Source organism: Drosophila serrata, unplaced genomic scaffold (genome assembly GCF_035046125.1).
Source record: "Drosophila serrata isolate PLE 108 unplaced genomic scaffold, ASM3504612v1 contig_240, whole genome shotgun sequence".
Classification (NCBI taxonomy): Eukaryota; Metazoa; Arthropoda; class Insecta; order Diptera; family Drosophilidae; genus Drosophila; species Drosophila serrata.
In genome coordinates this window covers 3,478,106-3,500,957 of record NW_028257138.1, presented here as the reverse complement: position 1 = coordinate 3,500,957, position 22,852 = coordinate 3,478,106, and the positions used below count along the sequence as shown (strand labels likewise).

Genomic DNA, 22,852 nt, shown 5'->3' with positions numbered 1-22,852 from the left:
CATAAGTACATGTCGGGAATCAATAATTATATATGCGTAAATGACTTTTACTATTGATCTTAGGCTTTATCACGCAGCTGGAATATTTAGAATGGAATATTCCATTGTTTTGTGATAACAACTATTTGTTTAACAAATGATTTACTATTCATTAGTTCAAAATTAAATAGCTTAACAGTGGAGACTAATTTGTAGAGTATTTAAACTTTGTCTTATGGTTATTTTTCAATAATTAGAAATGACTGTGCTAATGATACGCTTGCTTAGCCGATAAAATAAATTTAAAAGTGAAAGCACTTCTCAGTATCAGTTTAAGTTCAGTGAACTTATTGCTTGCCGCAGGTAACAATCTGAATTTTTGTTTGTTTTTAAATTTCATTATTATGTATTATTATTCGGACTCACAAATGTCTTAAAATGAGTTATAATAAAATAAAAACTGTGTACCATTATGTAATAAATGTTATTATGCAATAATGTAAATGAAAGACGAATTGATAGGACTTTTATTGGGTAGCAGTTTCTGGTAAAGTGAACTTTGTAAATTTCTAAAGGTTTTTGTTCATTATTTTAATAATAATGTCAAAGGTTTTTGTATAATTCTTTTACTAAACAAGTATTATATAAATTATTATTTAGAGCCCTCAAATTTTTCACTTCTCAGTGAACTCAATAATTTGTTTACTTCCCATTAATAATCCCCCATGAAGTCAATTATCTCTCCGAATGAAAAGTGAAACTTGTTCTCTCCAAAGTTTATAATTTTTTCAGTTTACTCAACTAATGATTTTTATTGTTGCTTTTGCTTTTTGCTTTTACAACCGAAAGCCACTACTCTTCCAATCAACCTGATCAGTTTCCAGAGAGAGACTAGAAACAGCAATAGGATTGCCAGGGACAAGAAGAACACATCGATCGAGTTGCGGACGATCCAATTAATATGCCTGGCTGGACTCTGGACGAGGGGAGCGCCGCCAGATTGGATTACATGCTCGATCCACCAGACAGCCAAGTCCAAGGGGGGAATGGGACGGTGGCGGAAGGCCTCCGTGGAATGACGAACATTATCCGCAAAGCTGGAAATAAAAATACGATTAGATTTTCAATCGATAATTGTTTACTTCATGGAAAAGCTCCACCCTTTGTCCAATATAATTCTCAGTCCCCTGGTTATGTGTTCCGTATCGAAATCCCTGAAATCCACTATGATTCCAAAGCGTCTCTGCTCCACAGCACCGGCATTGAGGAACTGATCCCCATAGAAGGGTGTTATCAGCATCGGAACTCCACAATGAACCGCCTCCGTGGTGCCCAGGAGTCCTCCGTGGGAGATGAAGGCCTTCACCTGCGGATGACACAGCAAATCTCGCTGGGGAAGCCAGTCAAAGGTGTACAAATTGCTGGGTTTATCTTCAAGTTGTGAGGAATCATTATCGGTTTTCCAGCGCATTACAAAGTTGTACTCATTCAGCTGGGAAATGCTTTGGAAAAGTGCTTTTCTCTTTGCAGAAGGCAGGGTATTGGCATTGACCATGGAACCCCAGCTGATGTAGATAATGCCATTGGAAGAACGTTCTATGAGCTCTAAAAGGTGCTGAAAGGTGCACAAAATAGATTAAAAAATATTTAAGAGTATTACTTTAAAGGAAAAATATTTAAAATTAAATAATAAACTTAGAAAAAGGCAAATATATAGATTCCCTTAAGTAAAAAGCTTAAAAAAACTAAACTATATACACCACTTTGTTTTGTCTTTGGGCTAAAAATAAACATTTTACCAACGCGTGTTTGTCTGCCAACGAAACACGCTCTCCTCTTAAATGTTGACCCACATAGTTAAATGTTTCAAAATAGTGTGCCAATCTTATTTTGGTTTTAACATATTTCCTGTTTTCCTATATATATACATTCGTATTATAAGATTAACATAAACTTATCTTTCTATCTGGCAAATAGAAAAAATTAAGGGAGCCCCATTATTTATTTTTTGATAATTGATAATGCCTCATTTTATATGCACATATTTTATAAACATGATTTACACGTGCTTTAAATTGGTCTAAAATCTTCTTTGTGTCTGGTTTTAATGGCTGTGTTGACTGTTTTTATTTACTTGGCATTTTATCATTTACATTTGTGGCGATTAGAGTTTGGTGACCCACGTAGACAAGACAAATAAAAGTAAACAAATATTGATGGTGTTTAATTTTACTCAAGGGTCTTATAAAGTAAAATTTTAAACGCCTTTGTTTGATTATTTTGTAAGACTGTAAAGCTCTTTATATGAAATTCTCGGATGCCTAATTTGGAAAGCTTACAAATATACCCTTTCATATTTATAGATTTTTTAAGGACAAATCAAAATTTTAAAAACTCATAACTAAGCCAAAAAGACATTAATTTCCATTCGGAAAGCTTTCCTATGTTAGTTTTTACGAGGTTAACAATTCTGCATACTCAGTTTAAAATCTAAAAAAAATCAACATTTTTGGCAATTTTAATGATGATTTTATATTGAAAAAAAAAAGAAAATTTTTGGTAAAAAATTATTTTATTCCGGAGATACCTAGAAAGATTCGTCTGTTCATCTTGATCAAGAATATATATGATTTATAGGGTAGGAAATGACACCTTCACTGAGTTTCATGTTTCTGACTGAATTTAAGATACCCTCTAAGGGTATAAAAAGAATAGATCATTTTCCACTACTTCCACTATTACTTTGACAAGGTTTTAGAAATATTTAATAATTAAACTAATAAATCTTAATTTTGTTTTATAAATATTGTACAAACTTAAAACATTTTAATAGATTTATGTAAGACGGCTCTGTAGTCTATAAAGCTGTGAATATATTTTTTGTCTATATTTTCCCCCTTATTTGTGAAAGAAAAATCGTTGAAAAATAATTAAATTATAATATTTAATTTTATAATTATATTTACCTTTGGCAATAATTTTTCCGGGCCCACCTGCAGACCACCCACCTCCACCACATTTGTAGCATAAGGTCTTGGTCCAGTCAGGGCATAATATTGATTAATCAGCATCAGACTCGTATTCTTCACAATCTCATGGATGGGCGGCAATCCCTCCCCAAATCTCCGGCTGATCAGGCCATCCGTGGCTGGTTCCGTAATCAAACTGTGTCAAGGTAAAGTAACTCACTGATAAGTTCAACAATTTTCTAGGTCAACCAAAAAAATGTATCACTCACTGATAAAGCGCATTCACGACATGAAAGTGGAAGAAGTTATTTAGCCGATCAATTAAACTCATATCATCTGTGTAGGGCAGAAAGTTCATTGGCATTATGGGGTTAATCACAGGACTGCCCATTCTCTGGTAATGCCAGGGCATTATGGCACAGCTGCTCAGAGCGATCACAGGTGCCTTCAGCAGGTGAGCCAAAGCCGCCATGCAATCGTTGACAAAGTGCTCGAGGATAATGACATCGTAGCGGATTGGGGATTCCAGGAGTTGGACTATCAGAGGGGATTCAAAGGCCACCTCACAGGATTTCAAGGCCCAGTCGTTGATCATAAAGAAGGTGGGTACCTTGAAGGGCAGACCTAAAGGCTTCCATTCCGTTTCAAAGGCCTGCAAATTAGTTTATTAATTATAATAAAAATCCCTTCAATTAAATTTCAAATTATTTTTTACACTTTTAGCTAACAGTTTTGATCTTGTCTGCCTATCTAGTTTAGTTAATAAAAGGCTTTAAAAGTTGGCACACTTGATTATATATATTTTAGTGCCACAGCCCACGTTGACTTGCCGAGTTTAAGTAATTTTCCTTCAAGAACTCAGGTCAAAACGTTTAATTTTCCTTCTAGAATGTTTTTCGAACTAAAATCAAGGCCAAAACGTTTATAATTTAATTAAAACAAAATTATATCTTGTCACATTTTCTAACTACCTTTAAGTCCACCATGTCTGTGAGTAGAGGCATTCCCTGGAACACATAATCCGTGTAGTTGGCCACCGGTTTTTCCAGCGGAAAATAGCTGTACATGCTGATGTTGTGACCCCTTTCGGCCAAGGCCAAGAACATGGGTCTAAAGAAGTCAAAGTGACTCTTGCCGGGATGCTGGAATAGGCCTAGAATCTGAGCGGCTTCCGATTTAAGGGCTAAGAAGGTCAGCAAAATCAGAGGCAGCAGCTGCATTCTCACTGCAATATTTAGTAAATATTTAATAAACTACAAATAGGTTTAATTAATCACTTAATCTTTAGCAATATCTCTACTTTTATCAATGTCAGATTTGGTCTGGTAGATAACAATGCCATAAACTATGACACTTGCTTAGTTTATATTCATTTTACATAAATACAAACACTAAATACTTGCTAATTGTTAAAATATATATTTCTCTATTCATTTAATTTATTCTTTGCATTTTTTAGCATTAATTGCAAGCACTAAAATCACTTTACAACATATAAAATAAACCAATTCATGGTCTCTCTACCAAGAAGCCTTACAAAAGATCAAAGTTTACTTTTAAAGCTAAGACAAAAGGTTGCTTTTGTCTGTTTCAGATACTTTTTTGTATCTGCATCTCTGCATGGCTGCACTTGGAACTTAAACGTTTGTATCTTTGCATCTATTCTATGCTAAAATCGTGACCGGAATTTGACTGGCAATTGTCTTTTTGGACAGACCTTTAGCTGGCGGTTATTCTCAAACATTTCTTACCAAGCTGTGACCATTAAGAGGTGCCCACCCAAAATATTTTAATTATGGGTTTGGGTTTTGCAAACATTAAATTTGCATTTTTTTGGGTAAACACTTTTGGAGTTTTCCTCGATTGTTTACGTTCTTTGTTCATGTAAATTGCTTAGTTTTGATAGAAATGTGAGTTTATAAATTAAAAGTGAAATATTTTAGCAATAAAAGAATTTGAGGAGAGGCACCTATACAAATTCTGGTTTACTTTTATACAAAATACATTTATTTTAGGTATTTTAGAAACTGTGTTTGCTTTTGTTGTATATTTTGTTGTTTCTATACATGGTTACATATTCATGAGTAACCTATTTTTCACAGAAAATAGTGCTTATTTTTTCACTACCCTCTGAGTTATTTTTTCATTAAAGCTTATATAATTTTCAGCACATTTTCATTACAAATCTTTTTCACACCTTTTCCACTAATTAAAATATTGACAATTTGCATTTTTCAAGAGGCTATCGATGACTTGATTAATTCGTATCCGGTGTTACCTTCTTAGATTTCCCAATAAATTAAGAATGCAACTTGTCACAGCCACGATCGGCGATCAACTGAAAAAGCCAAGGCAATAGCTAACTTGGCTGCAACTGGAAACTGCCCTGTTGTTGCATTTTCTTACCGAGTTTTCCGATACGTGTGTGTATACGTACCTGTACTTAACCCAAAACGATCAGACACACACTCCAACCTCCGCCAGTCATGAGCAATTTGCGGTAGGCCATTAAATTGCTAAAACCAAGTTCGTGGATGCCAAGGGTTTGTCTGGGGAAATATACCTTAAGGGGGGGTTTGGGGGGATTATGCAGATTGCATAATCAAAATAGAGTGTGTTTTTTTTTCCTTCCGAAGTAAACAATAAATTCTAATGGGTGGAAACAATGGGAGAATGTTTAACAGATTTATTACATGATTTGTTTAAGATGAGTAACGGAGGTACATACCGGTTTTCAATCCATCATTTAAATATTTATATTATTTATAATTCTATTTAGATTTTATGAGCAATTATTTTGCAATTATTATTATAAAATGATTAAAGTTGCAGATTTGGTAACCAGTTATATTTGAAACATGTCAAAAGTGCATTAAGTAAATCGTTCTTCATTATAGAATTATATTTTTAATTTTTTCTTATAATTTTCTCTACCTATTTTATATAAATAAATTTTAAAAATTGGTATTATTTTTATAAATATATATTGCATAATTTTCTGAACAAGAACTTGTACTTTAGATTGCGAGAAAATTAAAAGGAGTTTAAGGTAAGAAAGCTGATTACATATTATTTATTATCTAATAATAACATTTTAAGTTTAAAATATATTAAAGGTGATCCAATTAAAAATCAACTTTTTAAATCATTTTAAAATTATATTTTTGTTGGTTTAGAAACATCTGAAATGATTTATTTAACAATAAAAATCATTCTTTCCCATTGAAGTTCAAGGAAATTATTGTATATTTAATTTCTACATTTACCTTACTTATTTCTCTACAAAATATCTTTTACACATGTGTAAAATAAAGAGTAAAACTCCCTAAAGATACATTATTTCCCTAGTATACTTTCTGATGTTCCGCTCACACTGAAAGCACTAAATATTGGCCAAGCCCCTACTTGAAGGTGTAAATTAACTAAAAATTAAGCTTAAATTTACCAAAATACAAAAATAATATGAAATATAGGACAGGAAATATTATATAATAAACAGCAATGAAATTTGAGCTTCTAAATATTTCACGTATCGAAAATAATTGCTTCAAACTTAACAGGACTCTATATCTCTCTTATAATTATTTTTTCTAAAATTCTTAATGCTCTTAATGGAGTAACCTTCTGTTGATAACAGCAGCATCGTAATATACTTCCCAGACAAAATACTGAAAACTCCTCCAGAGTCGTCAGAGATTCGACATGCTCTGATTTTCCGGGTCAGACCTCGTCACTCGTCCCGTACCGAGTTTTTGCTAATTAAAATTCACTTTGACAATAACCGTAATTTCCGAGATACTAATTTCAAAATGTTGCACCATATAAAATATATATATATCTGCCAGTGTCGTTAAAATTTAGGGAATATAATAAGCAAAAATTTTCACGTCTCGCCTAATTAGCGCCCTCGGCAGTCACAACAAAAACAAAAGGAAAAGCAACTGGACGCTGTCAACAGCTGCAACGGGGTGACAAGGGGGTGAGTTTTCCCAGGACTTTTCCTGGGCTTCCGTTCCCTTCCGTTTTAATATTGGCGTCACGTCATTAAAACTGTGACTTAATTGTGAACGTTTTCACAAGTGGAAAGTGCGAGAATTTACGACAGATTATCAGAATCAAGTGGCGGAGGAAACTCGCAATTTTTCCGGCATCCGTAGAACTTTTCCTCAAGGTGTTGCCAAACGAAACGAAATCGATAAGCATCGGGGCGAGAAAAAGAATTTATCCCATTGGGGTATCAATTTATTTTAACGTCCTCCCTCGACTCTTTTTCAACCATTTATTTCGGCAATAAAATGGAATTTAAAATGATAGGAAATCTCATTGAAAAATTCAAAGATAAGAAAGGGTTGTGTGTGTGTGGTGTCCACACGTGTCCATTTTCCAACATTTTCCAGTCATTTACATTTAATGGAAGCGCATGAAATGATAAGCTGTGTGTGTGAAATTTATAACAAATCAATAAAATGACAATAGGTGCAAACTTTATCGGCAAAAAAATAGAGGGCGGACCCCGAACGCCGTTCCATTCACACTTTCTGAATTAAATCGGAGTTTTAAGGGAGAGGGTGAAACTTTTCGATAAACAATTTTTCGCACGGAAGTGCAATTTGAAGTGAAGTAGATCCAGTATGTATTTATGTGTATATATTCCTCTATCCGTAAATGCGGAAATTATACCAAGAAAGTTTCTAATACATTTGTTACCGCCAATCAATCGTTTTCCTCCTTCCTTTCAAAGGCTTGAAGGATTCCCTTTGGGTATCCTTGGGGAAAAACTTTGCCGTCAGATAGTCGATTGTGAAAAGGTAAGTAAAGTTCGGTCTTATGGGGAGATTAAAGCAAACAAAGGGAGAATATCTTGTAGGTTATTTAATGGTTTCTTTTTTTATGGAATTGAAAAAAGTAAATTTAATATCTTCTCAAAGAATTATTTATTTATATTTATGGATATTTTTTAAATTATCATTTTTGCGACAAACCAAAGAGTAAAAATCTCATAACTTAGCCAAAAAAACAATAATTTCAATTCGGAAAGCTTTCCTATGTTTATTTTTTTTATCTTAAAAAATCTGCGTACTCAATTTAAAATTATAAACAAATAAAATTTTTTCAATTTTTTTTGTCGACAATTTTAACAATTTATCACTTAGAAAATTGTGAAAAAATTTGTACATTTTTTTCTCTGCCGGAGATGGCTAGAAAGATTCGTCTGTTCATCCTGATCAAGAATATATATGATTTGTAGGGTCGCAAATGACTCCTTCACTGTTTTTTAAGCTTCTGACTATAATTATAATACTGCAAGGGTTAAAAAATAAATATTAATTAATCAATTATTTTTACATGACAATCGAAGTTTAAAAATCTCATAACTCAGCCAAAAAGAGATTTCAATTCGGAAAGCTGTTCTATGTTAGTTTTTACAAGGCAAACAATTCTGCATACTCAGTTAAAAATCTTTAAAAATTACAATTTTTCACTTTTATTTTGCAATTTCCTCAAAATTTAAAAAAAAATCGAAATATTTATTTTTCTGACGGAGATGGTTAGATCGATTCTGCTGCTCATGCTGATCAAGAATATATATAACTTATAGGATCGGAAATGACTTTTTCACAATGTTTTAAGTTTATGATTAAAATTATAATACGTAATATAATTTAATATGTAATAATGTAAAAAAACAAGCCCCGGTGGTAAATATATCTTTAAAATTGGGTAATATTTAATTTCCAAACCATTAAAGGAAATGTAAATTGCTGCAAAATCTAATCAGCAATTAAAAGCTTCTAATCGAATGTCTAATCGTATATAACTTCATTAATCTTTATCACCTGCGGTTGAGACTAATCAACTCTTTAAACGCTTAACCATATTAGGGCTTATAAAAAGTATCTTACAAATTGCTACGCACAAATTGAAGGCGTGAACATATTGCGTGCGTGCTTGTCTTCTCATCACCTCAAGTTTCCAGACATTTTCCTGCCAAGATTTCCACCTCCACCCCAACTTACCTACAGGTGTCTTTAATTGACAGGTTAAACTATTTATGGCCACGTCACGTGATCTATAAACGTGACGCCAGTGGAAGACAACACAACCCCCCTGGAATTACCTTGGCATGGCTCCATTTTACCTGGGGGATTTCTAAGCCGATTTCCTAGACATTTCCTCGTGTGTGCCTCGAAATAAATCGATTAACAAACAAAGTTGGAGCACCCAAAATGTAGCTGTGTTGTAGCTATTTCCGTGACAGTAATCAATTTATTTTTGGCAGTGCGCCGATTGCGTTTCCGCTCCAAGAACATGGACGAGCTCGAAAGTCTGTATCCTCATTTCTCCTGCTCCTTTCTCGGCGAAAACTCTCGTCCTTTCTCTTGTCTGCGCGAACTGGAAAACATTTCATTTCGTTTTGGCTTTTGGCACAGCGATTTCCGCACAAATGTCGATAAATCATCAGAAACGAAATAGTCAGAGAAAGACTGAGGGGATGGGAAAGAAATTACACCAGGGAAAATAAGCGAGACTTAGATATAGTTTTCAGATATCCTAAAAAAAGCATAAGTCTAATATTAATCAAAATAATGAAGACAACAGACTAATGTGGTATCCCCTTAATTGATGCCCAATATGGGAAAAAGGAAACTATTTCCCTGATACTACTTAAAGGGACTAAACTACTTTGGAAAGCTATTCAAAACTTAAGTATTCTTAGACTCTTAAGAATATTTTCCACTGTATATAAAGTAAAGAAAAAAGAACTTAGTTCTAAACCTTTCTAGCTGTTGGCGTGATAGATAAGTTGACAGCTCCATTGAAGGGTTATCGTGGTGGCCTGTCTCTTAATCAATCTTCCTCCAACGCCTTTTGCTTCTATCAGGCTTCATCCTTGTGGCAATTAATTAATTTGCAAAAGAAAGCCAAGGACACGTGACCAGGATATGCCATATTAGAGAGAAGGAGATTAAGGGAAGAAGCTAACTTATTTTCTTTAAAAAATATGATGAAAGATGTTTCGTCCATTTGAGGAAGCAGCAGGACTTCCTCTTGAGGGTCAAGTGCTGGAATTGATGTTTCGTTTATGATTTATCGTCACTTACTGCCGCGTCATGGGCAATCTTCCTGTACTTCCTCTACTTCCTGTACTGCCTCCCTCTACTCCAGCCTAATGGTCGACATATTGCAAAAACAGAAAACAAAAACTAAATTAGACATAAAAGGGGGTGGCACACATCCACTAGGTCGTTCCAGATAGGTCGTCATGCTGTCATAATCATCACAAGACACAGCATCCATCCATCGAGAGCATTTTGCAACGCCCCCTTTAGATCCCACATCCTGCTCCCTTATCCTTATCCATATCCTTTGGCATTTTACTGATGTAATAACCATGTTTTCAGCTTGTAATGCGGCAGGGCAACACAACTGTGGTGGTGGTGGTAACAGGGTGGGGATGGGCAGGGGTGCCCAGTCAAGGTTTTCCACAAGGCACAAGGGTGAACCTTGGCTTTCCCTTTGTTCTGGGCGCTACTTTTCAATTGTTTTTGAAGTTAAATGTGTGATAATTTAATGACTGTCGCATCTCCCACATCCTCTGCTCTGGAAAAGCCACCCCCCTCAGATATATATATTATATAATAACTCAATCTGAAGTGTGCTGCTCACTCGCTCAACGCTTAATTTAGTGGAATAATAAAAATGTTTTTGGGGCATAAAATCTGTGTGGCTGTTCTCTGCCAATGATTTGTGCTGTTTCGATGTAACAGATTGTCTTTTAATGGCCTGGAATCAGCCAAGTGTGTGTGCCCTGGATCTCCAGGGGGGGTGTAGTGGGAAAATTATGGATTTGTGAATCTCTGGAATTGTGGCTTTCCCCCCTGGTAACCGCTTTCGGGCCGACGTCATCGTTTGATAACTATTTGACCAGATTAACTAGTTCGTTGCCAGCTGATCTTCCCCCAGATGTTGTTCCACAAAACAAGTTTGCTGTTTACTTTTATGAATTTGCATACTAGTCCAAAGGTATTTTGCATAGAGAACTTGAAGTATTTATCGCATTTCTTCTTCTATCACAGGTGGGGAATTTTGCCTAGATTTTCAAAGGGAAGAGTCTCTTTTGATAAGGTAATTAAGTCACAACGAATTAGTCACATTTTTTAAGCATGATTTCAGTTTTAGTTTGAGGAAATTGCATTTAAATATAAATAACTGAATGATATTGTTACCTAAGTAAATAGGATAGATGATAAACGAAGGGGTTTCTATCATAAGATTAAGGTGAATTGTATACTCTCTTTAAAACTGGAAATACTTAAATCAATTAACACTATGTTAGGTAATGTAAAAACTTGTAAAGCAACTTGCTATACTGCTAAGTACACTTAAAATAAATTTAAGACTTACATTAGATTAGCATATAGATCAGAAACATTTTAAAATACGATTTTGATAGAAGATATTAATAAAAAAAAAAATTGTGGCAAATATGTGACTCTAATTATATTTTGTTTTTTTGGTATAGAAATTTTACATAATATCAAATATGTTCAAGGAATATTTTATAAGAATACTTAACCCAATGACATACATTTTTATCACTTTGGACAAAACTTCCTGCTTAGAAAATTGTTTCAAGTTCATTGAAAAAAAAAAACAACTTTTGCTTTTTTATACACTTGAAAGGTATTTTAATTTTTGACAGAAGCTTGTAACAATTTGAAAAAGTCATTTCCGAACCTATAAATAATATATATTCTTGATCAGCATCAAAAAACGAATCGATCTAGCTATCTTCAGCAGACAGAAATTTTTTTCAAAATTTTGAAAATTTAAAAAGTTGTATGGTCGTTAAAATTGTCAAAAATTTACAAAAATTTCGATATATTTTTGATTTTTAACAGAGTATGCAGAATTGTTAACCCAATAAATCTAGTAAAGGAGTGGTTTTCGAATTAAAATTAATGCTTTTTTGACTTAGTTATGAGATTTTCAAAATTTGATTTTTCGACAAAAATTGTCATATAAAATTATAGAGAAATATTGACTAAATGGTATTATATTTTCAGTCAGAAGTCTGAAACGCATTGGAGGAGTCATTTCCGACACTATAAATCATATATATTCTTGATCAGCATCAAAAACGAATCGATCTAGCTATGTCCGGCTAAAATTTAATTTTTTCAAATTTTCAATTCAATTTTTTCATTCTTAAATTTGCCAAAAAACGCCAAAAATATCCATTTTTCTACATTTTAAACGGAAAATGCAGATTTGCTAACCGTATAAAATCTATAATGGGAGAGTTTTCCGAATTGAAATTAAGGCATTTTTGGCTGAGTTATGAAGTTGGAAGAACTTTATTTTACACCTAAAATAAGCATATAAAAAATATATTTTTTAAGCCAATACAGAACATTGAGATTAATGCAGTTTTGGCTTAGTTATGAGAGATTGTACATTCGATCCTATGATCACAAACAAACTTTCTATTTTGTTTAAATTTCACTAGAAGATATATTTTATTTTCTTTTAAATTGCTTACAGCTTTGAAACGCACTGTCCCCTGTCTTTGTTTTTTTTTCCACCTGCAGTGCCTAAAGAAATCGGGAAGTCAAACCCAAAAAAAAGGCTAACAAAGATTTATGCAAATCCCGGCTCGAGCGAATGTTAAAGCTTTTTGATTTCGTGGCTAATGCGAAAATATGGCGGCGTTTGGATGTGTGGAAAAAAACCGAATATGAAATGTGCAAAAATCACACACACTCTGGGACACACACACACACACCCACACACACCCACACCCACCCACATTTGCATATGACAAAGTGAGGCAGACAGCCGCAAACAATGAAAAATGAAGGCGAGAATGCGAATCGCAGACTTAGGCCTGGGGTTACATTCAATTTGTGCAAAATTATTAAAAAGCACGTGACGCAGGCGATTTATGTAACTCGATTAATTTGCGTAGATTTGTTGTAAATGAATTTGTGTATATGCATTATTTATTGCTTGTATTTATTGCATTTTATTTATTTATTTTTGTGCGACAAATAATCTGCGTCTTCCCTTCGTTTTCCTAGCAGAAATGGAGGCTATTGAACTGCTCCCGATTGTTGGCGACCATCTGGTTGTATTTGAAGGCCGTCGACTGTGGATAACCGGAACTGGACTGTACCGTGAGCCTGGTATTATTGTTCCGGAGGAAGCTATCCGCCGGACTGCTGGACACGGCGTACTTGCCGCCCAAACCCTCCACGGGTCGCATGGGACTCAGGTGCTTGGCCGGTATGGCCTTGCTGGGAGTGCGCGTTTGATGGACCATTTTGTTCTCAAGGATATATATCTATATATATATATATATATATATCTAGGACTTTTCAAAGTAGTATTTCTTGCGAGTTTTTCAAAATCAGTAGCCAAGTTAAGCTTAAAATGGGGTCACGGTGGTTCAGGGCACACTGGAGAGACGGGTGAGGACGGAGAATTCCAGACAATTGCCGCAGTTGCTAGTGCGGGAGCCGCCTTTCTTAGAAGACAGATGTTTAGAGAGACTAAAAAACATAAGAATTAAGGGATTTTTTATTAGTTTAAAATACAGGAAAATTTAGAAAATATGCTATCTGTTTAAAAATACAAAACTTGATGTTAAGAAATTACAAAGAAAGCTAGATTTTATTACTTTACTTTTGAAATAAAATGCTGCTTAAATCTTTAAGAAATTAATCCCAAAAAAATCTAGTAATTTGAAATATCTCATTAAAAAGCTTAAAATAAATATTTGGAAATATTTGCTAGATTTTTAATGATGTCAAAAATAAATAGTTTCAGTTTCAAAATTAAGATAAACATAGTTTTAATAGTTTGTAAGGAAAATAATTATATAACTTTGTGTTAAGAAATGTATAAATTTCCTTATCAACAGAACACAAAATATTGTATATGTTCCCATAAGCTTTTATTATTTCAATTTAAAAATTATTTCTTTTTATTTTCTTTTTATTTCTTCACAAGTTTTTCTGTTAAAGTTTCTTCTTTTCTCACCTTAAATTATTGAGCAGCTTGGCTTTGGTGTCCGGTGTCTTCATTGACACATTTGTTTGTACACTTTGGGGGAAATATTTTTAAGAAATCACTTGTTTTTTTATATTTTTTTGGATGGCTATCGACTGCGATGGCTGTAGACTTTAGTCTGTTTGATATCGAGCTGCGATCGGTGCTTTTATACTCGAAAGGCAGACGAGATTTGGACTGATCTCATCACGAGCTCAACGCATGCTCCGTTAAAACTAGTTTCTTTTTTGTTTTAATATTTATTTTAAAGGCTTTTTGTTGTTGTTGTTTTTTGGGGCTGACTATGATGCGAAATCGCCTGCGCAGACATGTGCCAAATTTCTTGTTTACGCCACCGTTTCGAGGCGGTGCGTCAATGGAAGCGGGTTTGCCACGCGGTCCTCTGAATGAGTAGTAAACAAAGGAAACCCCAAAACGCAAACCGAAAAACCAAACACCAAAAGCAAATAAACAAACAAATAAATAAACAAATTAGCCAGGGGGATTTTCAGGTAGTTTAAGGAATCCTTAGGAGCATGCGGCTCGAAGCCTTTGGGCCAAATGTTTGCCCTGAAAGACACCACACTTTATATACACTTTTTGAAAACCCAACCTGTCTGGATAAATATAAATTTATTTTATTTTACTTTCTTTGCTGTCTGGCCACGTTTTTTAATTATTTAGCCATGTGTCTGGCGCATTTGCATAATGCAATCGAAACGGAATTTTTTCGGCAGACATATAAATTTGCAATATATAACATTGACATTTAAAAAATCTTCGAGTTAGACGTTCAAAGTACACAAATTAGATATTTGTTTGGATTATTCGAAACGAGTTTGTTTTCGGGGGGGAATATCCATTGTTACGAGATGGAAGAGAAGTTAGAGGGACGCAGATCCTTTTCATGTCATTAAACCTATTAAAATTAATGTCTAATTTGAACTTGTTTTTGTTTACTTAAGGGAGTACATGTCTGGGGAATAATGTCCTAGCAAGTCAGACTAGATTCTGGAATTAAAATGGGGCTTAAATATCATTGAACTCTGGAAACTCGAGATTTATTTCAAAATATAATGCAATTTTCTGATATTTTCTATTACGCTCCCTTTTCCTACCCTTTTTACTAGATTCTAGCATAATAATTCCAACAGATCGGACAGCTATATATCTATAAACAGCAGATTAAAATACTATAAACCGGCGCCAGCTTTCAAGTTGTTTTCTCGCTTAAAAAAATTGGCTGATGCAATGCAACCAAGACTTTTCATCAGCCATCGTTTTATGCATAATTTTATATGTCCATAGTCGATCAGGCGATCTACATATTCATATATACCTGGGATATACGAAAACATCGTTATGTTACATCGAGTACCAGGTCTTAAAGCTATCTTTTTAGCTAGGAAAAAACCCTATTTTAGGGGAATTATTTGAAATTTTGGATGACGTGTCAATAAACTGCCGGCCGGCAACTGTCTTCGATTATTGGAATCACGATGATAAAGATAATGTTTGCGGATCAAAGAGAAAGAAACAAAGGAGAACACTACGTGAGACATAGCAGGTTCGGTATTTTGGGGGTGATTTTTTAATACCCTTTAAGTTTTGAGAATTTTCTGTGGGTTTGCTCTAAAAATTCATACCAAAATCTGGTGAATTACAGGGTGTCCTGTGATGAATATTGTGTATACCTTAATAAATCTTGTTTATGGTTGTAAAGTATATATAAACTCTTACCTATTATATATTTATGCTATACTCTACAGGTTCCATATTAATTTATTACTTTCTAAATTTAACAAATTCAAAAGAGTCTATTCATTACTTCTCCTTTTGTGGACCTTAGGTATTTATTTTTATTTTAATCTAAGGTTTTAAAAGCAGGGTTTTCACTCCTCCTACGTAAACAATTTTTCAGGGAAATTATTAATAATTTGTATTTTATTCCACGGTATCAAGCAGTCGACTCTTGGCTTGTCTGCGTTGTTTGCAAAGGTTTCGCTGATAAAAACCAGTTGCTCCGATAGCTCTAATTTGCATTGTCGTCCGCTTGGAACGGGTTCGCCTCAGACGGAGTCGGAGACTGAGGTCACCCCGGGGCTGGGCAATGCCGGTGCGAGGGAGGGTTCACACCGGTGCCCGGTGGTGCTCGGTGGTGGTGGTGATATGGATTTGGATGTCGGAACAGCCTGCAGCTGCTGGGCACTGCGTTACTCGCTCGTAGAACGATGACGCAGTTCCTCCGCCAGGTAGGTAGGCATTGCACTCGGTTCAGATCGGAGATGATCGGAATACGGGGTATTTAAACCAGGTGCCGTGTCCGCTGGAGGGTCAGTAGAAAGTCCAGAGCAGAGCAGAGCAGTCAGTTCTCAGGGAGCGTGTGCTGTGAAATTTCCTTTCTTTTCCTATCCAATGCGCTAGTTGCAATACATTTGTGTGTCAATGCCAAAAATTAGCAACACGGATTCCAAACAGAAATTGTTGAAGCAGTCAAGGTGGGTGGAAAATTAATTCATATTCATATAAGGTTTAAAAAATAACTCACAGTGCAAAAAGACAAAGAAACATATTTTTGTGGCCCTTTAATCCTAAATATATGTTTTTTTGAGTAAAGAAAAATCCTTAAAATGTGATAAGCTAGTCGAAATCATTTATAATATTTTCAGTCACTAAAAAATATATAAATCTATATTGTTCTTTTACCAAAAACATTGATTACCTGTATTAAACAAGTAATCAAAACAGGTTTTTAGCAAGACCTTTGAGCTTCATTTGTTATATGCGAAATAATGTCAAGTAACCCCAAGTTTTCTTATTTTTCTCATGTTTATATTTGACTAAATATTTTCTAAAACATTAAAAGTTCCCTTAAATTAATTTCTATATCTATTCTCCTCTATCCCACAGATTGGGCAAAAGTCTGTCATCGAAAAAAGGATCCCGCACGGGCAATTCGGCCAATAATAAGGAACTTAAAGTACTGACCCTGCTGCAGACTGTACCGTGAACTTTTGAACTCTCTACGCATTTGGAAGCGCAGCTTTTGAGTAATTGGCAAAAATTAATTCACCAAATCAAAAACAAGAAACTTCAACCAACGCCAAAATGGTTTACACCGAACGCAACGAGAAGTGCCTGAGCAGCTCCTGCAAGGACAAGCCAACTTCCAAGGACTTCAGCAGTTCCAAGTCCGGATCATCCGGTTCAGGATCCGCTTGGAGCGGTCAGGCCTCGAGTGCCGAGAAATGGAAGTACAATAATATGGTTCAGAATGATCGCGATAAGTTCAATGGAATGCATTTCTCTTAAATCGGAGAAATATCTGAGAAATATATCGAGGGACCACGGGGGAAGCTGCTTGTTATTATTGTTACTTCTATTATTTTTGGGCTTAGCTGGGTTTTGCTTTAAATTAGTTCTGTAAGACTTTTGTTTATATGGATTTAAGTATTGCTATGTGATACAGACAGAAAAAACAAAGTAAATTAACACTCCAATTGGTAAAACAAAAATTAAATCATAAAGAGATGCGCAAAGAAATATGGGAATTTAATTTCTAGGAATAAAAGGTAAGTTTAAATGGCTAAACATGTGTTTTATAATGTTCATAATCCTTTATTTTTGTATTTATCATACAAGAAACTTTCAAGCTCTCCTAAAAACCCTCTAAAATTGTGAAAATTAATTTCTAAATAATATTTCCTCATTCCCAATCACCTATCAATATATATTCCCTTGCCATTTGACCTTGCTACTTGACTCTGACTTGCCTTGACTTGACTTGACTGATATCCAAGGCATATTTTATTGTCTGCAGCATTTGCATGAATTGCGGCTATTAGCGTGATTGAGCCAACTTTTCCTACCCTCAGCGAATCCTGCACTTAATACGCATTAGCTACGCTTATTTGACAGCCTCAATCTGCCCGGGCGAGAGATGTCTGCAATATTGATGATGTCTGGCCAACCAATGCCACCCTCATTCTGTCATTTTCCCAACCATTTTCACCATACACTACATAGCTTTCCCTGTGGCGCGTGTCCTTTTATGCCGAAAACAAGTGTATCTTCGGTTGCAGCCGCAAAAGGACGACGTCCGGTTTTCGTTACGATATGCGAGAGTGCGAAATTTTTATAATTTTACAATTGTATTGTTGTTCGGACCGGAAGGAAGGGGAAAAGGAAGTTCGCTGGGAGTGAGGGGAAGGATGCTTCAACTGCGGTTGTCCTTCGGTCGGTGACACACGACTGAGCAGGACACGTGGCGTGCGGCTATTAGGAAAAGCGATTTCCTTGACGCTGCTAATAGAATTCTAGCACTCTCTCCGACAATCTCTCTCTATCAACCCATTTCTCCCCTGGAAAAAAATAAATGTTGTGGCGTTTTCGGGGTTTTTTCTCCTTTCCGGCAGCTGTCAATGGGATTTACACCGCGAAAAGATATCAGAAATGAGACAGGAAAAAGTCAGAAACCTTTTCAAAGTATAAGTAACTAAATATAATATTAATTAGATGTTTTTATAAATCTTTAATATACTTATATTTCCTAGAAAATTATATTTAAAAGTCTAGAAAGATATAATTTAACAATTTTGTATCTAAAATAAAGTTTTAAATACCTTTAGACAACTCTTTAAATTCTTTTAAATCTATAATTATCATAAAAACTTTATTTTCCCTGTGCAAATATATATTTGGAAGCCTTCTCTATATATCCCACCATCTCCATCACCTTCTGTCTGAGCTGTGGGCCTTGTAATTACTTTGTTTCCTAGCGCCAGGAGGTCCTTTTCGTCCTTTGCACCCAGTAAGATTCCTTGTCACTCTTTTTGGTGTTGCTTGTGCGATGCAATTAAAAGCGCTCCGCAGGTGTCCTTTGAACTCTGACACCCATATAAACGAACATAAACTGTGTCTCAATTCCTGCTCGTTGGCGTGGAGAAATGTGTCAGTTGCAAGGCTTCCGAAATGGGACATCGCTCTCTGATTCCCGATTTTATCAGACAGAAGCAATTATCACGTCATTATCACGGGGCAAAGCCACAAAACTGTTTGCTGCTTTGATTTTTTGGCATTTGTTTTTAACACCATGGGGTCAGGGGTCTCTTTTGAAGCCCTTTAGCACGTGCCCGCCCTCTCAGGAACTCCTGCTCTTTCTCAACCCACTTCTGATGGTCAAGACAGAGATCTATCAACGGCCCTGAAACTGATTTCCGGTGAAAGACAGCCCTCAGACAGTAGGCAACCGTGCCTTCTCTGTTGGAAAATTATGAATAATATCCGTAACTTCTGGCGAGACACACACTCGCACAAGTACGGGTGTAAATACCGTGAAATATTTACTGAGAACAGCTTGCAGGGGAAGGGGAAAAAGGGCCCACACTTCACTTCAATCTCAGCCAACGCCTCTGAATTTCTGAAACTCGAAAATAAATACGTTGGTGGGGCGTGCCGTCAGATACAACTTCCGATGACAACCGACAGATGTTTTTCCATTCCTTTGGCAGGGAACAGGATAACGACGACAAACAGGAGTTGCGCCCGCTTGCAAAACACAAAACAATTGCCTCGTCGCGGATATGTCTCCGCCATACAAATGGTCCAAAGTCGAATCAGATGCGAATTACAGTCATGGATTTGAATGTACTTGAGTCTGGGTTGGATGGTGGCGGTAATAATAATAATAATGTACGGGCGTTGACATCACGGCAAAGGTGTTTTCAGGTCTAGGGTTTCGACTCCTGAACACACGACAATGTCACCGCCACATGGCACACGCTGGAGTTGCAAATCCTTGGCAAAGGTGTGACGCATCGGAAATGGATGGGACTTTGCCAGATATTCGATCATAATCCAGCTGTTAAGATATGGGGGCAGTTGCAAAGTGTTTAAGTGAATTATTTAAGAGGGGGATCGAAGGGAAATACTTGAAAAAGTATTGCAAAAATATGTACTTTCTGGAATGGAGGAAAGTAATACTGTAAAGATTGCCTTAAAAATGGTTTCTGAATGATAAAGAGTGTCCCTTATTTTAAGGTATTCTAAACCTAAACATAACTTAAATCATCTTTTAAATTGATAAATCAAAACCCAACTCGAGTTAATTAATTTCCCATCTGCATAATATTAAATCTACCCATAATTATCTACCCAATCATAATTTCCCTTCAAACAAGATGTATTCCTGTCAATTTAAAAACATATCTATAACATATCAATCCTCGGATTTACATATATCATATCATATATTAAATAAACCATCATAAAATTATGCAAATGCCATAGAATATGATATACAAAATATGCCAAACATTTGTCCACACAAAAGGTGGCAATTACACGAAAAGGAAAAAAACACACACACAAGGGGGAGAGGACTTTGTAAAAACCTGAATCAAAAGCAACCACCTCACACTGGCCTCCGCTTTCCTCCTATATTGTTATATATACTCGTGTATAAAGGTATATAAATATACTCGTAATTTTTCAGCCGCCATTTCTGATCGACAGCTGTCATGAATGACAATTGGATTGCGGGAACAGCAGTAGGAGAAATATGCCACTGAAACTGAGAGTCCCAGCCTCTTGCTGCCCCTCTCGGATTCTTATAAAATATGCAATAAAAATATGAAACCTCATAATGATTGCCAGTATTTATAGATTTCAAGCAGAGGCTGCCTCTTCCACTGCCGCTGCTGCGAGGTCATCAAATCGAAAACAACCGAATCGACATGGAAATTGAAATTGAAACAATGCCCCCTGCTCCAGGGGCGTACGTTTGCTAGGGGGTTATATATATATATATTTGTTTTTCAAGAGGAAACTGAAGCGAACAGAACAGAATTGAACTGAAGTGGAGTGGTTCTTGAGTAAAACGCAGAAATGCGGTTGCTTTTTTGTGGGTCGTCACAGGACAAATGAGGATAGAGAGTGTGGGGGATCTGATATTGGACGGTGACCTTAAAAGGGGATTAAAAAAAAAAAGAAAATTAAGATAATTATGGGCAAATTAAAAATTAAATAAGGAGAAAAATATCTGAGAAATTGTAATTATATCTATATCTATAACTAAATTATAATATATCTTCAATATTTTATAGCATCATTTGGAACGTCATTTAAGTTCATCTTAAATCCTATATAATTTCATGTGCTTTTTTTTTACTTAAACTTAAACTTAATTAAAAATTAATTTAGAAGTATAGGCGTTGTAAAATACCACTACATTACGTTCCCAAAAATCATAGCATACTTATCGAAACTTATTAATCTATTAATCTTTTATTATATTTTTCTGTATATATTTTCCTGTATTTTTAACTTTATAATACCCTTTTCTGGTAGCTGATTCCCCTAGTTACTCTGGCCTAACATCATTTTAAACGGACTGCTGCCCGCCCTTCACAGAACCACATTCTTGTATGGATGTTTTCATACGCACAACCACATGTGGGATGTGACCAAGAAGGCATGGAAGTTGGTTAAGGGGTTAAGCACAGGGGTTAAGCACAGGGGTGTATGCAAGGGGGTGTCGAGTGTAAGAGTGCAAAACCTTTAAATGCAATTACGACCTCATGTATCGCATGTGAACTCATGTGTGGAGAGTCGTCGTCACAAAACGCCAATGATATGCTCTCGAGTGTCTTTTGTTGTGGCTTAAATACATAACCAGGGCAACTCCCCTTTTTTGTCCTGTTTTTTACAGACTCCTTTAAATTTCAGCGCGCCAAAAAAAATACAAAAAAAAAGCTGCGATGAAGCTTTCCATTCGCTAATCGCCTGATGCACACACAGGGGAGAGTGTGTGAGTGAGTGTGTGGCATATGCAACGCTCCACAATCGCATCATTTTGAGCAATTAAGTGTGTATTATCCTTCGCAGCGTCTGTCAAAGGACCACGAAAGCAACTTCAAACCCCCGATGCTGCTCCTGTTTCTGTTCCTGTCCCGCCACCGGAAGTACATTGAATATATGTGAATACATGTACTAGTGTGTGTGTGCAGTATAGAAGGAACACTGTAAATAAATTTTAAATATTTATTTGTAATATAAACTAAAGAACGAACAGGATAATATGACCTAACTGATCAGAGAACTGGTTACTTTTTATGAACAGCTTGTGAATTTTTAGTAATATATAACAATAAGCCAACTTTTGTTTCTCAATTTTGTATAATTTGGAATATTTAATACATGATTGTTGAACGTATTATTATATATTTTTATTAGTAATCAATATTTGGAGCAATATTTGGGCTCTTTAAATATCATTGTTAAAAAAGTTGGTGAATTGTAATCGTTGGTGTTTTTTTAGGTCTAATTTAAAAAGGTTATTTAAGAGATTTCTTACCGTAATACTATTATTATTGTATTTGTTGTATAGTTCTTTAGACCACACTTAATGTAATAATTTAAATTTCCACTTGCACTTAGATTTATTTCTAAACCCATATTTTCTAGCAGTGCACCTCGGTCCCATTCCCTTTCTCTCAAAATCCGCGCTTTTCATGCGCAAATTGTGCATTTATGTCGACAATGGAGAGCCAACAAAGGCAACGGAATGGGATACGAAGTACTCGTTATATGCGATTGGGATATGGGATATGGGATATATGTTTATATATATATATATATATTTATATATATATATATGTATAGAATATAGGGATACGCGGTGTACTTAGGCTCGGGATGCAGTCCTCATTGTGATGCCAACTTTTACTTTTGTTCGTTGTGCCAACTAACTCAAGTCCCAGAGGCTCTAGGAAAATGCAGCAATTTATTTTTTAAATAAAACTATGACCTAAGGGTGTTGTTTTTATCAAAAAATAAGTTTCTAAAACTACATT

At 35.3% G+C, this 22,852-nt stretch overlaps 5 protein-coding genes across 6 annotated transcripts; 2 read left to right on the top strand and 3 right to left on the bottom strand.

Moving 5' to 3' along the window:
- Positions 1–755: 755 nt before the first annotated feature.
- Positions 756–5,286, bottom strand: Ugt36F1 (UDP-glycosyltransferase family 36 member F1). Of its 2 annotated transcripts, XM_086830568.1 has the most exons (6): positions 5,146–5,286; positions 3,920–4,173; positions 3,218–3,600; positions 2,946–3,144; positions 1,140–1,594; positions 756–1,076 (listed from the first exon to the last, which is right to left on the bottom strand). In XM_086830568.1, exons 1-6 carry the CDS (start codon positions 5,177–5,179, stop codon positions 791–793), a joined length of 1,611 nt encoding a protein of 536 aa, XP_086686694.1. In that variant the 5' UTR covers positions 5,180–5,286; the 3' UTR covers positions 756–790. The 2 variants fall into 2 exon arrangements, with proteins under 2 accessions (XP_086686694.1, XP_086686695.1); XM_086830569.1 differs by lacking the exon at positions 3,920–4,173 and having other exon boundaries at positions 5,227–5,278.
- A 7,665-nt stretch (positions 5,287–12,951) lies between these two features.
- LOC110176997 (uncharacterized) lies at positions 12,952–13,272 on the bottom strand. The gene has a single exon (XM_020943506.2). It carries the CDS (start codon positions 13,270–13,272, stop codon positions 13,027–13,029), a length of 246 nt encoding a protein of 81 aa, XP_020799165.1. The 3' UTR covers positions 12,952–13,026.
- LOC110176998 (uncharacterized) lies at positions 12,952–14,141 on the bottom strand. Its single transcript, XM_020943507.2, has 2 exons — positions 13,992–14,141; positions 12,952–13,501 (listed from the first exon to the last, which is right to left on the bottom strand). Exons 1-2 carry the CDS (start codon positions 14,033–14,035, stop codon positions 13,399–13,401), a joined length of 147 nt encoding a protein of 48 aa, XP_020799166.1. The 5' UTR covers positions 14,036–14,141; the 3' UTR covers positions 12,952–13,398.
- A 2,184-nt stretch (positions 14,142–16,325) lies between these two features.
- LOC110176914 (uncharacterized) lies at positions 16,326–17,543 on the top strand. The gene is made up of 2 exons (XM_020943405.2): positions 16,326–16,498; positions 16,911–17,543. Exons 1-2 carry the CDS (start codon positions 16,446–16,448, stop codon positions 17,008–17,010), a joined length of 153 nt encoding a protein of 50 aa, XP_020799064.1. The 5' UTR covers positions 16,326–16,445; the 3' UTR covers positions 17,011–17,543.
- On the top strand, positions 17,109–17,543 carry LOC110176913 (uncharacterized). Its single transcript, XM_020943404.2, has one exon. It carries the CDS (start codon positions 17,109–17,111, stop codon positions 17,310–17,312), a length of 204 nt encoding a protein of 67 aa, XP_020799063.2. The 3' UTR covers positions 17,313–17,543.
- Positions 17,544–22,852: the final 5,309 nt, after the last annotated feature.

Coding starts and splice junctions, on each gene's coding strand:
- LOC110176997 (XM_020943506.2), bottom strand. CDS start 13,272: ATGGTCCATCAAACGCGCACTCCCAGCAAGGCCATACCGGCCAAGCAC.
- LOC110176914 (XM_020943405.2), top strand. CDS start 16,446: ATGCCAAAAATTAGCAACACGGATTCCAAACAGAAATTGTTGAAGCAG. Junction 16,499..16,910: donor AAATTGTTGAAGCAGTCAAG/GTGGGTGGAAAA, acceptor TCTATCCCACAG/ATTGGGCAAAAGTCTGTCAT.
- Ugt36F1 (XM_086830568.1), bottom strand. CDS start 5,179: ATGCAAATTGTCAATATTTTAATTAGTGGAAAAG. Junction 3,145..3,217: donor GTCGTGAATGCGCTTTATCA/GTGAGTGATACA, acceptor ACCTTGACACAG/TTTGATTACGGAACCAGCCA. Junction 1,595..2,945: donor CGGAAAAATTATTGCCAAAG/GTAAATATAATT, acceptor TGCACCTTTCAG/CACCTTTTAGAGCTCATAGA.
- LOC110176913 (XM_020943404.2), top strand. CDS start 17,109: ATGGTTTACACCGAACGCAACGAGAAGTGCCTGAGCAGCTCCTGCAAG.
- LOC110176998 (XM_020943507.2), bottom strand. CDS start 14,035: ATGAAGACACCGGACACCAAAGCCAAGCTGCTCAATAATTTAAG. Junction 13,502..13,991: donor AAGCTGCTCAATAATTTAAG/GTGAGAAAAGAA, acceptor TATGTTTTTTAG/TCTCTCTAAACATCTGTCTT.